Below are 17,578 nucleotides of genomic sequence, written 5' to 3'. Positions count from 1 at the left end.
ACACTCCTAACATGATTAATGAAGTCAGTTTCTGCGCAGATGCGGTCGTGTAATTATTTGTTTCTAAGATATACACGAAAAGCTCCTCTGGTGCAGTGAACATTACAGCACACACATCACACACACACTGACAGATGTGTATATGACACATCCTCTAATGGACTCAAACAGGTGTCCTGAGTCAACGGGAACACTGTGAACATCTCCTGAAGCACAAGATTGTGTCCAGATTGTGTACGCATGGACTTCTTCACTTGATTCTGTGTGACGCTTAAAACAGATCACATCATCCTGTTCCTTTATGGTCTACTGCACACAATTTCTCAATGAAACTGAAGTTTTGCATACAGGTGAATGTTAAAAAAAACTCAATTTAGATTTTCAATGTGGACTTATTGACCAGAACGTTATGTGCAGAAAAAAACATAAACCAGACGCATAAACTCTATTATACTCTATTGTATTCTGCCACTTGGCGGTCAAACACCGCTACTGCATGCGCACATATATCTGTTTACTTTTATTTGCTTAAAAAACATAACACATAACAATTATAACATTCATTCATATCAGACATACTGTACCAATAAGAGTACATATCCGATTCCGTGACTTTTACATGATTTACCACAAGACATCTGTGATTGGCCCATTCTGACCAGCGCTGAGAACTGTGTCACGTGATTATATCCACAGTGCACTGGACAATCATTTACACACAAGTAAATGACACTGACGAACTGTAATAAAGTTTAAATAGTCAAATTATCACTAGAAGCCATCAAATATAACCAGTTACAGACCGAAAGAGATAACTGACAATGCTCTATTATTATTATTATTATTATTATATTGTCGTCATCAATATACGTGACCAACACAAACACACGACAGAGGTGATATTACAAACAGAAATTACATTCACAAATACACATTTACCATGCACTAACAACCAATAATCTACCATTATATTACCATGTGATACCACGGTACTATTTTGTATTTTGTACTGCACGGCGGCCAAAGATAGAACAACAAATAAATAAACAAACAACAATAAAAAAAAATTTAAAGACACGTTATCGTAAATAATCTATATCTTGTGAAAACAATAATATTCCTTTTACCATTCCCCGACATGATTCAAAAGAAATACGTTTTCTCCAGGCGCTATTTTATTTCCAATCCTTGACAGCATACTTTATATATATTTCAAGTCTATAACATTAACGTTTTTTATTACTTTCACAGACTGACACAACACATGATATGCAGCATTTCGTACAAAATGTGTTGTTTGATGTTATTGTTGTATTGTTGTGGTATCTTTGAGCTCAGATTTAGCCGCCATTAAGCATCACGTCAAACGTGATCTTTTAACGGCCAATCAAACGTGCTCTCGGAAAATTGATAATTCCCACTTCTGATGTCATTATTCCGAGCTGGTTGTGTTCATGTGCTTTGTTGTCGGAAAGAATGGAGGACGCCAGATTCATGCTTGTGTGTGTCTTGGGAAAATGTTATATGGTAATAGTTTTCAACCGTACATCTTACTGTATAGTTTTACTAGTCAGCTTGCTGACTATTCTGCAATATTGGTGAAATACATGCTATTTTCGCAGTGTATACATGCAGTATGCTTCAAAGGGTTATTCATATATGTAAATATGTACTAATTTAACAACAAGATTCAATAAGAACAAGAACAATTCGTCTTTACTATACTGCTATTTCATACAATGAACTGCGGTGTTATTTGATTTACTATATCACATACATCACGTTTGACTGCTGTAACGGGTTTACCGGATAAATAAAAGAACATCTTTTATCTTTTTATCGTCTAAAATTACTACAGATAAAGCCATTTCCACAGTGAAAAACATTCGTTTTTATATAACACGTACATTAAACTATATTAACTTGGGTGTTTTGTTCGATGATTCAAATAAATCTCAGAAACAATCTCTAAACTACATGTCTGTTTTATTCTCGACTACTGCAACGTGGTCATTTATTCTGGTGCTTGTCTTGTCTACAACACATCACTGAACATGGTGCCATCTTGTGGATTCTCACGAATAACAGCCACAAATAATGGATTTCACATTTCCTCATGACAACCATTCATTTTAAAGGAGCTAATCGAGACACGAAGCAACTAGAGACATGATAAAGTTGTACTCTATAAAAGAGATGCTCGCGTCAGTGTTTGCTAGATACTCGCTTAGTCTCATGTGTAATTAGAGTTAAGTGTTAACGCACTTCTTGCAGTGTCTTCTGAACGCGAGCGTCTCTTTTATCATGAACCCTTTCCACGCGTCTGCAGCAGGCATGTATTTTGACATGATGCGTGATGCACATGGGTTCACGTGAAGCGCTGAACACGTATTTTGAATTCCTGCTTCCCCTGAAGAGGAGGCACCGATCGCCACTGGTTCAGTGGGCTTTTAGTGCACTGTTGCCCTCACCAATATGGCGGCGCCGTTGCCTATCGCAGCAGCGGCCAATGCGGCGTCTAATTATATATTTATGTCTATGGTTTACTTTAGATGGTTAGAGTTAGGTTAGAAGTGTGGGGTCCACTGACAAATCCAAATCAAGATTTTACTACATGGGAAAAACATCCAATTGAGAGCCACAACACACATGAGACAAAACTCTATCACTCACTGGGAAAGCCAAAGAAAACGTCAAAGTCAATGTTATTTGGCCCTAAAGAGAGAATCCAGTCTGGACACAGTGACCGATGAAAAACTAAGATCAGACTCACTATAGAGACGGGCAGACACACACACACACACACACGGCTGCCACAGGACCAGAGACTGTGTCCACACTGACCTCAACACAACTCCACTTCCTAACACAATGCACAAAACACACACACATACGGACAATGTTTGATGGAAAAATCAAGTCTGTACACCAGACGTCTGAAAGTGTGTCAGAGGATGAGAAAGTGGCGTGTGTGTTAGGAGAACACAAGGATGCTGTGTGTTAGCTGTCTGTTTTTATATATTTACATATATTATAAACCACTTTAAGTTGCACTACATATATAAACACTTTATTTAATTTTATTACTATAATTATCTTTCTTTTCGTTTGTATACATATTGCACTATTCGTACGCAGCCCCGCTGCAAATGCTTTGGCAATATCAATGTACACTTTGTCATGCCAATCAAGCACACCTAAATTGAAAAAAATGGAACTTGTTAGGTTAGTTTCGTAAGACTTGAAACATCAAGGATTTAGTCAAAACCAACAAGCCACGCCCACGGATCTGAAGAGAACACGAAGCACATACAGGTGAACAGATCCGCGGTCAGCGTTCCTTCTATAAAATACAATAACCGATTTCAACGGGTGGACTACAAAAAACAAACGTGAGAAATTCGCGCTTGACAAGCATGGACATGGATATTCTTTCTTTTGTGACGTATGCTCTTTCTGTCTGTTATTCGCGGACAGCCACTATAGATGGCAGTATAGTTAGTGACATGTTATTGATTCTGCGCAGGAGAGAACCAGCCATACACTGTTTATGAAGAGTTTGCTTCCAAAATGAGATAATTCCGTTTTTTAAATTGTTCAAAAATCATGATTTTTTTATTGTGCATTCCAGTTAATATCAATCAAACTGCAGTTGGTTTGTTTTGATTTAAGCCGTAATAACTACAAAAATACAGCTACTAACACAATAAAAACATGATTAAAAAAATGATGATGTTTGAGTTATCTCATTTTGGAACCAAACTCTTCATATATATCTATGGAACCAACAAGGTGTTTACCTCGGCGCCACAACATATGTGTTCTTGTCGAAATGATGACGTGGTTAGCCGTGTATTGTTGTTGTTGGTTTTACATATGCATTATGTTTACAGTACATGTGTGCGGGGCTGTAGTAGTCAAGTCCACCTTTGTCGAGTCCAAGACCAGGACTAGTCAAGACCGAGTCCAAATGAGACGGTCAAGACAGAGAAAAGAATCCTCTTCAAGACCACTTACTTTATTTGTAATGATCAAATGAGGTCATTTTATTTACTTTAGGTAAAGCAATTTTCACATAAAGTCACAAAGTCATAAAGCCGAAGTGCAACTTCAGATTTTCAGTCTTTTTATTGTAGTGTAACAATCCCATTGTGGGCTGCTAATGGAGCATGTGAGGTTTAACGTGAGGTTTTGATTGTCTGTTAGACCAGTGTGCTAAAATACAATTGTTGAGGCAAAGAAAACTAAGATCCATTGGGATCAGGTGATAATGATAGTCTTTGTGCAGTTGCCGAAAAAATTGCTCATGAGTGCATTGTGTTATTGATTTATGAGTATTGTGTGATACTCAGTGTGAGATTAAAGCAGTGGTGTGGCGCATTATACTTTGAATTGACAGAAAATAAAACTTTAAATCTGTGAATCAATCAGACATGAAGAATCAGTGAATGAAGCTCAACAATAGTGACAATCAACAAAAGAAATGCTTCTTGCTGCAAAGCATACTGGGTAACATCATGGTACGAAACTCATTCCCAGCATGCATTGCAGTTTCCACTCCAAGAGGAAAGAGAGTTAACTTAATGAAAGTCAAGAGTCCAACTAAAGCAAACATAAATGCTTTGGAAGGAGAAAAAAATCATCGGAGAGTCCAATGACCGAGTCCGAGACTACAGCACTGCTACATGAAGTTGTTGAATCGTACACACGTACACACTGTGTCCATGACTCTTCTAGATCAGTGAGTTACCACTGTTTACAGTGATGGAAAGAACACATCAAAACTCTGTAGTTTATGGATGCACTGTAGACAAACCAAGTAGTAGACTGCTAAAGGGTGAAATGTACACGTTTTACAGCTCTTTACTGCTTTGGATGAGAATAAAAGTTCATTAAATTCACTTCAATCTTCAAACTTGAATCGGAGTTTGAATGTTGGTCAAATGTGGCTCTGTTGTCATCTTGTGAAGACGGGACGATATTGTTGAACTGTGATGTTTAGCGGTCATCCTTAACTCTGAACTCTTCGTGATGACTATAGAAATAAAAAGGTCTTTGTAAACTGCTGATGTCGACCTTGGAAAAGTACAAGTGACTGTAGTTTATGAAATGAACTGTCCCCACAAAGATGGTCAAATCTGAGATCAGCTACAGAGCCAATCAAATGATGCGATAAAAGGCTTTGTTTTATGCTTAAGGGACAGAAAGCGTCATCAGCTCACTATAAAAACAATAGAAGTGTGTGTTGTGGACCGTGTCAGATCTAACAGCATGTGATGTGAATGTGTGTGTGTGTGCGTGCGTGTGTGTGCGTGCGTGCGTGTGTGTGTGTGCGTGCGTGCGTGTGTGTGTGTGCGTGCGTGCGTGCGTGCGTGCATACACACAACACCCTGACAAACCTGTTCAAGAGACATGATGTGTGTTTTCCCTTCAGTCTCACTGTTTCTCATGCAGGCGCAGTATACAGAAATATTCTCTATTTCAGCACAGTGTGGATTATATAAACACTGTGAGTGTTAATTTGACCTTTTTTAACACTGGCGATTTTGCTGTGAGCACGTTACAACGTTTGCTTTCCTCTTTCAGATCTGTTGTAAGTCCCCTTCAGACCAGTAAACATCTCTTCTGTAGCATCTATACTTCTGATTTATATCATCAGATGTGTTAGTATAGAAAGATTTTTTTATCTCTGTTTATAATCAATGATTACGTTTTAATACAGTTCATCTTATTTCTGTTATAGAAAGAAAAGAATCCAGATGATCTGCCAAAGTGTTCGTATTTCAAACTCGTTGTAAGTCAAAATCAATGAGTTTTTAATCCATCACATCTGGAGCGTGTGTGTGTTCAGGGTGTGGGTGGGTCTCTAGAGAGATGGGGTGTGGTGATGTTGGTGGAGTCTTGGCCAATCAGAGCGAGGAGGGGTTACGGTCAGTGTGTGGATCTGACTCGCAGTGAGTTCATATGAAGACGGTTTTACTGAAACGGTAAGATCACTGCTTTCATCTTCAGAAGCAACATATCTGTTTTTAATGCTTAATATGGTTTCACTCGGTATGGTCCTATAATTCTGTGATCCATTTATTGGAGATATGAAGAACTCACTGTAGTTTTTTCTCTGGTTGTCAATCACGTCCTGTTGGACACCCCGTTCATTTCTCATGTGATTTGAGTTTTTAGATGATCTGGCAGATTGTACAGCGTGTTATGAGGTCTTGAGGTCTTGTCATCATTTAAAGACAATTCTGCATTGTTGCAACGCAGCTTCACAGAAAAGGCTCTGTTATAAACCATGACACTATTGTTTCTCACGCTGATGTCAATCTAGCTCATGCGCTATTGTTGACACACAGACAAACAGCTGCGAGATAACACTGAGAGATCATTCAGTGACTCTAGATGGAGTCGGACCACGGAGACGAGCGGCTCGACCCGGCTCAGAAGGATGATTCGGGATCGTTCGGGGTGCGGGTGCAGCTCCAGGGGATCAACGGTTGTCCTTGCGTGGTCCTCGGCGCTCAAGGGGAAAATGTCCTCGAGTACCCTGACGTGTTTCTGACAGAAGACCAGCAGCAGGGTTTGCTCTCGTACATGAGCGGCAGTGCTTCAAGGATCCAAACTCCTCCAGCGGATTCTACATCTCCGAGGAAGAGCCCCGAGACTCTCAGACACATTCAGAGTCTTCCGTACCACACAGCAAGTCGGTCCGGTCGGGTCTGGTTGAGCAGCCCAGTAAACGCCTCGCCCGTGATGGTGAAGCGAGCTCGGATTCCTCTGCCGGGAGCGGACAGGGAAGTGGAGAACATTCCCTGTCGAACATCTCATATCATCTGCAGACCCGCTTCAGGCGATGATCTGGAGCTCAGAGAATCACCTCGGCTCGCTCGACTGGGTCACAGGAGCAGAATGAGTCCGGACGACAAGAGAAGCGCCGAGTCCAGATTCACAGTCACAGATCGAAAGGCATCAGGCGTTGAGATGGAAGTCGAGAGCTCCACTGATGCGTCTGCTGCTGTCAGACAGCAGGAGGTCACAGGGGTCAGATCTGCAGCCTTTACTGAGAGGTCAAAGGTTAGAGGCGCAGAGAAGAGCATTGAAAGGGAAGCTCAGGTAGAGAACATTCATACAAAGTGACTAAATAATCAGACCTTTGAAATGTTTGAAACGATCAATTAGTTTTGGAGGCCAAACGAGTTGTATTTAATGAAAATGGTTTTGAAACGCATTAGAGAACAAACTCTACACAAAGACTGACTACACTGAAAATCAGCCAATATAACAAGGTTCATGTTGTGTGATGAGTTTACTGTCATTCTAATACTAATAACAGAGAATCAATAAGTGACTGTGAACTTTTCAAGTCTCGTGTAAATGTGAAGGGTTTGATTTGGGTTAAATTGGGTTGGCTTTCATGCAATCTTTTGAAGGCTCTGATTGGTCACTGATGTTCAGTTTGGATGTTTTTAGGTCACACCTGATCTGTTGAGAGGACAGCAAGAGCTTCCAGATCCACCCGATGAGAAAACAGCTAAACAAGTGATGTTGAGCTACCTGAAAGAGGGGTGAGAAGTTTTCACTTTGACATGAACACTGGCACTATCATCGTTTCCACTGGTAAATGAAGGTACTGTGTGAATATTATGGGATGTTGATTAAATATAGCGATCATTCAGTAGTATATCAGCGTACCATCGTATTGACACGGTTTGAGTTGTGTTATAATGCAATGAAGGATGTTAGCACGGAACATCCAGACGGTGGTGTTGTGTTATTTCAGCTGGAATTCTGGGATGGGTCATGAAAAGCTCTCGCTGTCATTCATGTGGTTAAGTAAAGTGATTGTTAAAAAACATCCAAGAAGTATAGTTTAAAAATAGTAAATTCTGTTATCGTTTAATCACCCTTAAATCATACAGAATAAAATCATGGATTACTTGGAATGCACAATAAGAAACATTTAAAACAACAGAGTAATCTGTTTTGCAAATGAACTCTTCATGTGTGACTGCTGCATCAGCGTATCTGTGTGCTGCTTTCCTTCAGGTCCAGTGACGGTGAAGACGTTGTCAGACCCAGGGTGGACGTGATGTTTGAGAAGATCCACATGTTGAAGTTCAGCACAGTAGAGACGCTGAGGGAGGTGAGAACACAAACAGACTCGTGTGATGGGTTTCTTCTTGACACACGTCCTAAAACTCACCACCATTTCATATCATAATAAATACATCAATGAAATTTGAAAAATGTTGCATTTTTTATTTATTTTACAGTTTCAATGGAATGACAATAGCAGACAATAATGTTCATGCACTTTGTGATCAGTTTGAGTTGGCAGATCCTCGTAAGGAGGTGAAGGATCTTAAAGACAGAAGGGCGGCGCTAGAGAGCCAGATCTCTCAATTAAAACAGCAGCTCCAGCAAGAATCAACGGTGATACGACTCAACATCAGTGTTCAGATGAACTGGTGTCTGATGTTCTGCTGTTATTATTCATGTGTGTCTGTGTCTACAGAACAATGAGGAGAAACAGAAGAGACTGCAGGAGGTGCTCGAGAGGAGTGAACACGAGCAGCTCACGCTCCGTCACAAACTCACTGACATGGAGAAAGACCTGCAGACCACACTGGACCAGTGAGTCCAACACAACATCACCATCTGTGTGTGTGTGTTTGAGTGTGTGTGTTAATCTGTCTCTGTGTGTGTGTTTGCGTGTTAATCTGTTTGTGTGTGTGTGTTTGTGTGTTAATCTGTGTGTGTGTGATGTGCGTGCGTGCGTGTGTGTGTAGACTGCTGCAGGTGAGGAGATCTCGAGATGCGTGTCGTGCTGATATGAGAGCTCTACAGCAGCAGTTGTCGGACATTCACGATGAGTTAGACAGCAGTAAGAGTTCTGAGGCTGCTGAGAGAGACACACTTCTGCAGGTACACAACACAACACTGATCCCAGATCAGCTCCATCTAACCGTCAGCGTCATCAGTGTCTGGTGCGTTTGTGTCCGTCAGGATCTGTCAGCGTTACGTGCAGAGTTTGGAGCTCTGCAGGATCTTCACGAGGAGCAGGACGAGGTGTTACACCTCAGAGAGAGAGAGCTCACGGCCCTGCGGGGGGCGCTAGTGGAGATGTCTGCTCATGCCAGAGACGTGCACATCCTGAAGGAGATGCATCAGCGAGAGGTTCAGAAACTCCTGCAAGCAACCGAGGAGGCCAAAGAGGCAAGAAACACACAGCTCACAGCATCGCTCTGTGGTTCCTCTGATTGGTCTGTGACCGTCTGTGTGTCTGTCGGCAGAGTTTGGACGTTCTGGGGTGGAAGGTTCTGGAGGTGGCGGCGGAGAAAGCTGCCAATCACACTCGCATCTCAGAACTGAGCCGGACTCAAACCGGACTCCAGGAGACCATCAGAGCTTTAGAGGAGCAGATCACAACCCTCAATGATATCACACAACAGAACGACATAGAGAAGAACCTCCTGGAGGAGCGTGTGGAGCGGCTGACAGTGAGAGAGAGAGAGAGAGAGAGACAGAGAGAGACAGAGAGAGACAGAGAGAAGGTGTGTGTTTTAATGTTCATGTGTGTGTGTTTAGATGGAGAAAGAGAATCTGGAGGTGGAGCTGATGGACGTCCGACAGCAGGAGGAGAACATGTGTGGAGCAAACCGAGCTGTCATGAGACATCTGGAGGACACACAGGTGCCTGTCTACTTCTCTGTCTGTCTGTCTGTCTGCCAGTCTGTCTGTCAATCTGTTCATCTTCGTCTCATCTGTGTCTCAGAGTGAGTGGAGCGAGCTGAATCGAGCTCATCGTGAGCTGAAAGAGAGACTTCAGGAGGAGAGCGTACAGATGGAGGAGCTTCAGGAGAGAAAGAGGGAGTTAGAGGAGCAGAGGACAAACCAGAACCGAGAGTGTGAGCGCCTGCAGGAGGAGGTGAGACACATCATCATCATCAGCAGCAGCAACCAGTTCACTCCTGACAGTTCACTCTCTCTCTCTCTCTCTAGATGAGTGCGGTGGTTGTGAGTGCAGAGCGAGAGACACAGCGTTTGCAGAATGAGGTGGACACAATCAGAGATAACAACCAGAGAGAACTGAACGCTCTACATACACAACTACACAACACACACACTCAACTACAGACACACACACAGACTGCCCAGGAAAACCACAGAGAGGTTTGAGGACACACACACACACTTAACTACACACACACACACACACACACACACACACAACTACAGACACACACACACACAAAACTACAGATACACGCACTCAATTACACACACACACAACTACAGACACACACATACTCAACACACTGGCTGTATTTCAGTATCACAGTGTGTTTATTGTGATTGACTGCATCACATCTGCAGTGTCACTTCCCTTTCATCATACTGTGTGTGTTGTGTGTGTTTGTGTTGTCAGCGGTGTGTGTTGGAGGATAAACTGTCTCGATGTGAGTTTGAGCTGAACGAAGCGACAATGAGAACACAACAGCTGCAGAAGAGAATTCAACAACTAGAAGAGAACAGACACACACATGAAGACAAACACATCAAACTCATGGAGGTACACACACGCGCACCAAATGTTGTGTGTCTCCTCACAATCAAACCCTTGATGTTTGTGTGGCTGTTAGATATGAATGTTTGTTGTGTTGTGTTGTGTTGTGTTGTGTTGTGTTGTGTTGTGTTGTGTTGTGTTGATGGTGTGTTTGTGTGTTCAGGTGAAGGTGCTTGAGCTGGAGAAGTGTCTGACAGACGAACAAAACAGCTCAGATTTACTCATGAAGAAACTGGAGAGAGGGAGAGAGCAGGTGGGCGAACGACACACACACAACACACACCCCACAAACTCTCCAAGTCTGTGTGTGCATATGTGCGTGTGTGTTTTCATGTTGAATCAGTCAGTGTGTGTTTGTGTGTCAGACGGAGCAGGTGAGATCAGATCTTCTTCAGGAGAGAGCTGCTCGACAGGATCTGGAGTGTGACAAGATCAGTCTAGAGCGACAGGTGCTCACACAGACACACACACACACACACACACACACACACTGACCTCTGATCAACATCAGTGCGTGTTGTGTCTTTGTGATTTCCTGTAGAATAAAGATCTGCGGTGCCGCATGTCACAGCTGGAAGCGTGTCAGCGGACGGGACAGGACACGCTGCTCTCCAAACTACAGCTGCACATGCACGAGCTGGAGGAGAAACTTCTGCAAGAACAAAAGTACCAGACCAACAGAACATACACCATGAACGTATGAAAACACGCAAGAGAAGCTGATGTGTGTGTTGTGTTGTGTTGTGTAGAGAGAACAGTGACTTACATCAGCAGAACCGTAAACTGGAGCGTAAGATGAAGGAGACGAGGTTACTTCAGGAGGACGAGCGTCTGTCTCTTCAGGATCAGAGAGATCAGGTGATGATCATACACACACATACGCTTCTCATTCAGACTTGAGATATTAAAGGTGTGATTTCAGCTCCTGCTGCGTCTCAAGAGTCTGAAGAGACTGCTGGACGAGGCCGAGGAGGAGATCCAGAGACTGGAGAACAGCAAGAGAAAACTTCAGAGAGACTCGGATGAGCAGCAGGAGACGAACGAGCAGCTGCAGACGCAACTCGCTGCTCTCCGCATGGACATCAGGTGACATCATCACACACAACCACATCACGAAACACATTCACAACACAACACTGACCACCCGATGCAATGTGCTATAAGTGCTGAAATAACTGAAATAAATAGACTTTCAGTCCACTCTTTATGTAGCCTACTTATCACTACTATACTTCCAAAGACACTTCAAGTCCCCGTGAACCGGACGTTGCGTCGCATTTGACGCATTTCCGAGTGAAATGGAATTTCAAATGAGAAAAATAGTGGGCGTGGCTTTCTCTGCGATTTGATTGGATGTATAAAAACAGCCGTTGCATTTTGAAATGGAACTGGCAGCAGACTGACAGTTGAAGGGGAGGAGTTAACGGCTGCTCCGCCCAAGCCGTCTAACATACCTCATTTAAGATGGAAGTGCATTTTCAGATTTTAACTGAAGATTATGAGGCCACAGGAATTTTAAAATGACAATGACCCACATTGATAAACTTTTTACAATAAACGCTGCAATATTTCATGAAAAAATCAGATTTGTCATTTTGAATTTCACTGGGACTTTAATCATACTTGACTTATAGTGACAATGGAGTCTAAGTGTATTTGACATACTTGTGTTTGTACAAATCTTTTAATAATGATCTAATCCGAGTATACTTGACTTGTGTTTAGGTGTATAAAAATGATCTATTATCTACTGTACATCAACTGTGTTTTCATCAGCTAAAAATGTGCTACTAAGTATTAAACTAGTAGACTATCAGTACATGCATACTTTCATGTGTAGTAGAGTTGCGGTACAAACAGAAAAAACTAGTTGGGATGGATGCATGTGTCATGAACTCTCCGTTTGTCTGCAGGCGGGAAAAGAGACCTAACACACTGCAGACGTCTGATGATGATGAAGATGATGATGAGAGAGCCGTCAGTTCAGACTGACACCTTAAACACACAAACAACCGCTGATGTCTAACTCATGAACATTCTGTCATGAGCATCATTCCTAATCTGACTTAATTTGATACTACAGTAAAACTTACCAGAGTAAAGTGTGTGTGTGCGTGCATGCGTGTGATCTGCCCTCCAGTGGTCACATGACGGAACAGCTCGGTTCTGTCTCCTCTCTGCTCATACAGTAGCCTATGTCTGATTTTAATATTCTGTTTAATCGTTTTATTCTTGTGCATTTTGACCTTACTGTGAAAATAAATATGATTGATATGTTTATATCTAATTTTGCTGTTTTATTTTGTCTCGTTACAATGAAAGAAAAAAACTTTGGCAGTACTTAGTTCACTGATTATATATATTTATGCATATGAATAATAAAACATTTAGTGTGTCAGACACAGCTAGCACTCGTACGTCTGCTAAAGATCTGGAGATCTGGAAAACATCTTAGAAAGAGCAGTTTTACATCCATTCTAAATCCTTAACATCTTACAGACGTCTTCTAGACGTCTACGTGACATCTGACAGCAGACGTCTTCGAGACGTATTACAGATGAGAAACTATGTCTTGCAGATGTAAATGCAGACATCAAATAGACGTCTGCCAGATGATTGTGTGCTATCAGAGACCCAGCTAGCACAGGTACGTCTGTAAGACGTCTGCTAAAGATCTGGAAAACATCTGCTGTGTTAAAACATCTGCTAAACATCTTAGAAAGAGCAGTTTTACATCCATTCTAAATCATAAACATCTTACAGACGTCTTCTAGATGACTAACTGACAGCAGACGTATTGCTGAAGTACTGTAAATACAGATGTAGTGTGCTAGTTTATTGTGAAATGTCATGAATGTGGAAGTGACATTGAGTTCAGTGATGGAGCAGCTCTGCGTGTGTAATGACACGGGCCTGATGGATCGATGCCGTGTGTGTGTGTGTGTGTGCGCGAGTGTGTGTGTGTGTGGAGATTTAATGTAGTTGAATGTGGAGTCAGACACACAGTGTGTGAACATCACAGACACGAGGAAACATGAAGTATCAGTGCGCTATCAAACACGACATCTTTAAAGAGTTCCTGGCCGAGTTTCTGGGGACGTTTGTGCTGGTGGTGAGATTCTCATTCTTTTCTTTTATTCAGTCATACTCAATCAAAAGGTGCGATAACAAGCAATCTCTCTCATTCTGTTTTCATACAATGTTCTTGACATGTAGGATGTTTTCATGTAAAAAAACCCCAGTAAATCACAAAAATGACTAGATGTGTTTTTACAGAAATACTTAATCAATTTGTAATTTTAAAAGAGGTTTATATGTTTATGTCCTGACTATTATTTTATCATTAAAAAATGTTGTTCACATGTGTCTCAATGCAAACTCACAGCAATCATGTATAACTGTTTGCATTGTGTGTCAGAGTTGTGGGTTGTGGCTCAGACTGTGATGTGTGTGTGTTTTGGTCAGTTGGTGGGTTGTGGTTCTGTGGCTCAGACGGTGTTGAGCAGAAACTCTTTGGGCGAGCCTCTGACCGTTCACATCGGCTTCAGCACCGGACTCATGATGGGAGTTTATGTGGCCGGTGGCGTCTCCGGTAAACACATTTATTGTTTTGTACGCACAACATTTACATTACATAACAATCACAGATTGTCGGCTCTTGACTGGCAGATTGATTTGATTGATAATAAACGTTCTCTCACTGAGGTCATCTGATGCCCAGAGCAACACACTGACACACCCATTGATCTGTGTGCATGTGTGCGAACACGTGTGTGTGTGTGTGTGTGTGTGTGTGTGTGTCAAGAGAGCTCATGATGGTGGTGTTGTTTCTCAGGCGGTCATCTGAATCCGGCCGTGTCTCTGGCTATGGCGATTGTGGGAAAGCTGAAGATCTGGAAGTTTCCCGTCTATGTCCTGGCACAGTTTCTGGGAGCGTTCGCAGGGGCGGCCGCGGTCTTTGGGCTCTATTATGGTGAAATTTCGCCAGTCAAGTAAATAATGGAGATGACCTTCTGTTCCTCCAGAGGTTTGAGAATCGTGTGCTTTTTTCAGATGCTTTCATGGACTTCACGAACGGAATCCTGTCAGTGACGGGCATTAATGCCACCGGGCACATTTTCACATCTTATCCTGGAAGACACCTGACAGTACTGGGGGGATTCGTGGATCAGGTCGGTGGAGTATGAGTCGGGTCCGTACAGCAGCTCACAGTTGATATCTGAAACAGACAACCACAGGATCTTCCAAACTTAACACAGACATTCAACCTGAGAGAGCTTTCACAGAAACACACACACAGTTTGTTGAGTTGATGGGGTTTGGAATAAGATCAGATGAACATCAGATGGTGATATGTACGGTAAAAACATGGTGGTTTACAGGTAGTGTTTGAGCGGACAGATCACAGTAACCCAGATTCATGTTTTGCCTTCATTCTGTTAGAAATGGATGCGCATTGATTGTCTGAAAGCCAGAAAGTCACCAAATCCAGTCTGACCCCAGTGACCTAATTCACTCGCCGATAAACACCACACAGTGAATCTTTCACCATTACAATATCTAGTTTTACTACGTCGTTTTATCTTCATGCTACTGCAAAAGACTGTATTTTGTGGCTTTGTAAACACTGTAAAACTTTGCTGTAGTTTTTGCATTAGCTTTGCCAGTAACTTACTGTTGATTGAATGACTACTTCATATACTTTACAATTAATACTGTTTTCAATAACTTTAATCAAAATTAAAACACTTTGACTTTTGAGATTCAAAATGAGCAAGAGACTGGCATTAGCACAGCAACACCGCCAAAAATGACATTCTTCTGAGCATTTTTGTAAGAGCATGTTTTCTGTAAGAATATTTAAAACTTCTTAAATTACGATACATTTACATAAGAAGAAAAGTGACCCAAGATATTGAGTCTTGTTTTCTGAAACAAAAATATATAAACTAGGTAAGTTTATGCTTAAATCAAAATTGTACATTACATCTACAGTAAGTTACTGGCAAACCTGCTGCCAAATTACAGCAAAGTTTTACAGTGCAGCTCAGTGGTCAGCTAAGGTCATGGGTTGGATCCCACATACTCAGAAACAAATGTTTAGTATAATGCAATGTAAGTCGCTTTGGATAAACGCGTCAGCTAAATGCCAGTAAATAAAAATGGTAAATGCGAAAAATTCCCATCATTTATTCTGAAGACATCTCTCAATCTCTCAACACATTCAATCCGCAATCAAACATGATTACTACACTTTTACTGTAATAAAACCACACAGCAAAATCGCCAGTGTTAGAAAATGTCAAATTAACACTCACAGTGTAAATACAGTAAATATATACTCACAGTATATACACTGTGAGTGTTAATTCGACTTTTTTTAACACTGGCGATTTTGCTGTGCACGGTACATTTTCCTAAAGGTGTTGATTGTTACTCCGCTGCTGTAAACACATGATGATGAAGGGTGTCTGTCTGTGTCAGGTGTTTGGCACAGGAACGCTGGTGCTCTGTATTCTGGCCGTCACTGATGTTGGCAATATCGGAGCTCCTAAAGGGGTGGAGCCTCTGGCGATTGGTCTGATTCTTCTGGGCATCAGCGTTTCTATGGGGCTGAACTGCGGTTACCCGCTGAACCCCGCTCGAGACCTGGGCCCGCGACTCTTCACCGCTCTGGCCGGCTGGGGGACGGAGGTGTTCAGGTAAACCACCTCTGTGATTTACATCCTCTGTACCAACACGGTCAGATGTGATTTCTCACGTGTGATGTGTTGTGATCCTTCAGCACTGCAGGTTACTGGTGGTGGATTCCAGTTGCCGGGCCGCTGGTGGGGGGCGTGGTCGGTGCCGTGATCTACTTCCTGTTGATCGAGCTGCATCACTCCAAAGACACGGACAAACCTCACGAAGAACCAGAAGAAGAAGAAGAGGATGAAGAGGATGACATCAGCCTGAAGGACAAATATGAGATGATCAACATGAGCTAAACTCAGTGATGAAGACTGACAGAAGAAACGGGTTTTCATGCAAATAAATGTTCTGGGTTCAGTAGTCAAACATCACGTTTGCAGTCCATATAGAGCGAGATGGTGTTTTTGTTCATCAGAATGACTTTCTGTGGTTATTTTATTTTATTGTACTGAACTCAGAACAACATACTGATGATGGGTGAAAATCTGTCCAGATGACAATGTAAGCAAAACGATCAATGACCAAAGATTATATTCATATTATATTCTGTATGAAGGAACTCGACAAATATTTCATTGTTTGCATTTTATTAAGGAAGTAATCCAGTCATTATAACAACCTACATACAGGTCTTCTTTCACGTGTGTGAGACGGGGTGTAGCAGCCATTTTAAAAGTGGGGGGACAGCTGGCAGGTGATGTGTCCCTCAAAGGCCAAACAAATTATGCACACACATGTTCATATAATAAATTCTATACAGAATACCAGCTGGTATTTTAGAGCACCCTAGTAGCAATTTTGGGAAAATGCCATGATAGCAAATCGCCTACCATAGTTAACACCATTGGAACAAACTGCCATTACCATATAACCAATTTTATTTAACATTTTGAACATAAATATATACAGTATATTAAAGCAATAGGGTTATAACAGATCCCCTTAGCTGTTATAAAATGCACTGTAACCCACTAATTCGCGGGGCTTATTGCTTTTATAAAACAGTTATTCCATAAATGTAGCAAGGTTTCATAAAAAATAAAATAAAATGGTGTTTAGGCTATGTAATGTGGTCAGCCGTTATAAATCGCTGTATTTTATAACGGCTTAGAACTCGGCTCAGCCAATCAGAAACAAGTACCAGAACTGACCGTTTTATAAAAATGTTTAATTCCTTAAAACACTGGCAAGTAGTCTCATTTCCGAAAACACTGCCTCGTCAACAGTCAAATCTCACCTGTATACAATCTGGATTACAGTGGTACAGTGTGATCAGGACGTGAAGCAGAGGGTCTTGTGTCTCACTGAAGGGGCTTATTTCAC

At 41.8% G+C, this 17,578-nt stretch overlaps 2 protein-coding genes across 5 annotated transcripts; both read left to right on the top strand.

Annotated features, from left to right (window-relative positions):
• The first annotated feature begins 5,882 nt into the window (after positions 1-5,882).
• On the top strand, positions 5,883-12,814 carry LOC130551859 (cingulin-like protein 1). Of its 4 annotated transcripts, none has more exons than XM_057329836.1 (19): positions 5,883-5,987; positions 6,354-7,110; positions 7,468-7,562; positions 8,044-8,140; positions 8,323-8,430; positions 8,513-8,631; positions 8,787-8,922; positions 9,004-9,213; positions 9,291-9,497; positions 9,586-9,690; positions 9,773-9,925; positions 10,000-10,170; positions 10,427-10,570; positions 10,728-10,817; positions 10,930-11,013; positions 11,106-11,230; positions 11,314-11,422; positions 11,487-11,650; positions 12,478-12,814. In XM_057329836.1, exons 2-19 carry the CDS (start codon positions 6,400-6,402, stop codon positions 12,554-12,556), a joined length of 2,907 nt encoding a protein of 968 aa, XP_057185819.1. In that variant the 5' UTR covers positions 5,883-5,987; positions 6,354-6,399; the 3' UTR covers positions 12,557-12,814. The 4 variants fall into 4 exon arrangements, with proteins under 4 accessions (XP_057185819.1, XP_057185818.1, XP_057185820.1 ...); XM_057329835.1 differs by having other exon boundaries at positions 5,915-5,987; positions 6,181-7,110; XM_057329837.1 differs by lacking the exon at positions 5,883-5,987 and having other exon boundaries at positions 6,006-7,110; positions 10,000-10,053.
• Positions 12,815-13,586: 772 nt separating this feature from the next.
• aqp9a (aquaporin 9a) lies at positions 13,587-17,190 on the top strand. The gene is made up of 6 exons (XM_057329860.1): positions 13,587-13,676; positions 14,030-14,156; positions 14,400-14,537; positions 14,618-14,736; positions 16,049-16,266; positions 16,350-17,190. The coding sequence occupies exons 1-6, from the start codon at positions 13,599-13,601 to the stop codon at positions 16,549-16,551; spliced, it is 882 nt and encodes a 293-aa protein (XP_057185843.1). The 5' UTR covers positions 13,587-13,598; the 3' UTR covers positions 16,552-17,190.
• The last annotated feature ends 388 nt before the right edge of the window (positions 17,191-17,578 follow it).

This window comes from Triplophysa rosa, linkage group LG3 (genome assembly GCF_024868665.1).
Source record: "Triplophysa rosa linkage group LG3, Trosa_1v2, whole genome shotgun sequence".
NCBI lineage: Eukaryota > Metazoa > Chordata > Actinopteri > Cypriniformes > Nemacheilidae > Triplophysa > Triplophysa rosa.
The sequence above is the reverse complement of the archived record's forward strand: the minus strand, read 5'-3'. Positions and strand labels throughout refer to the sequence as shown.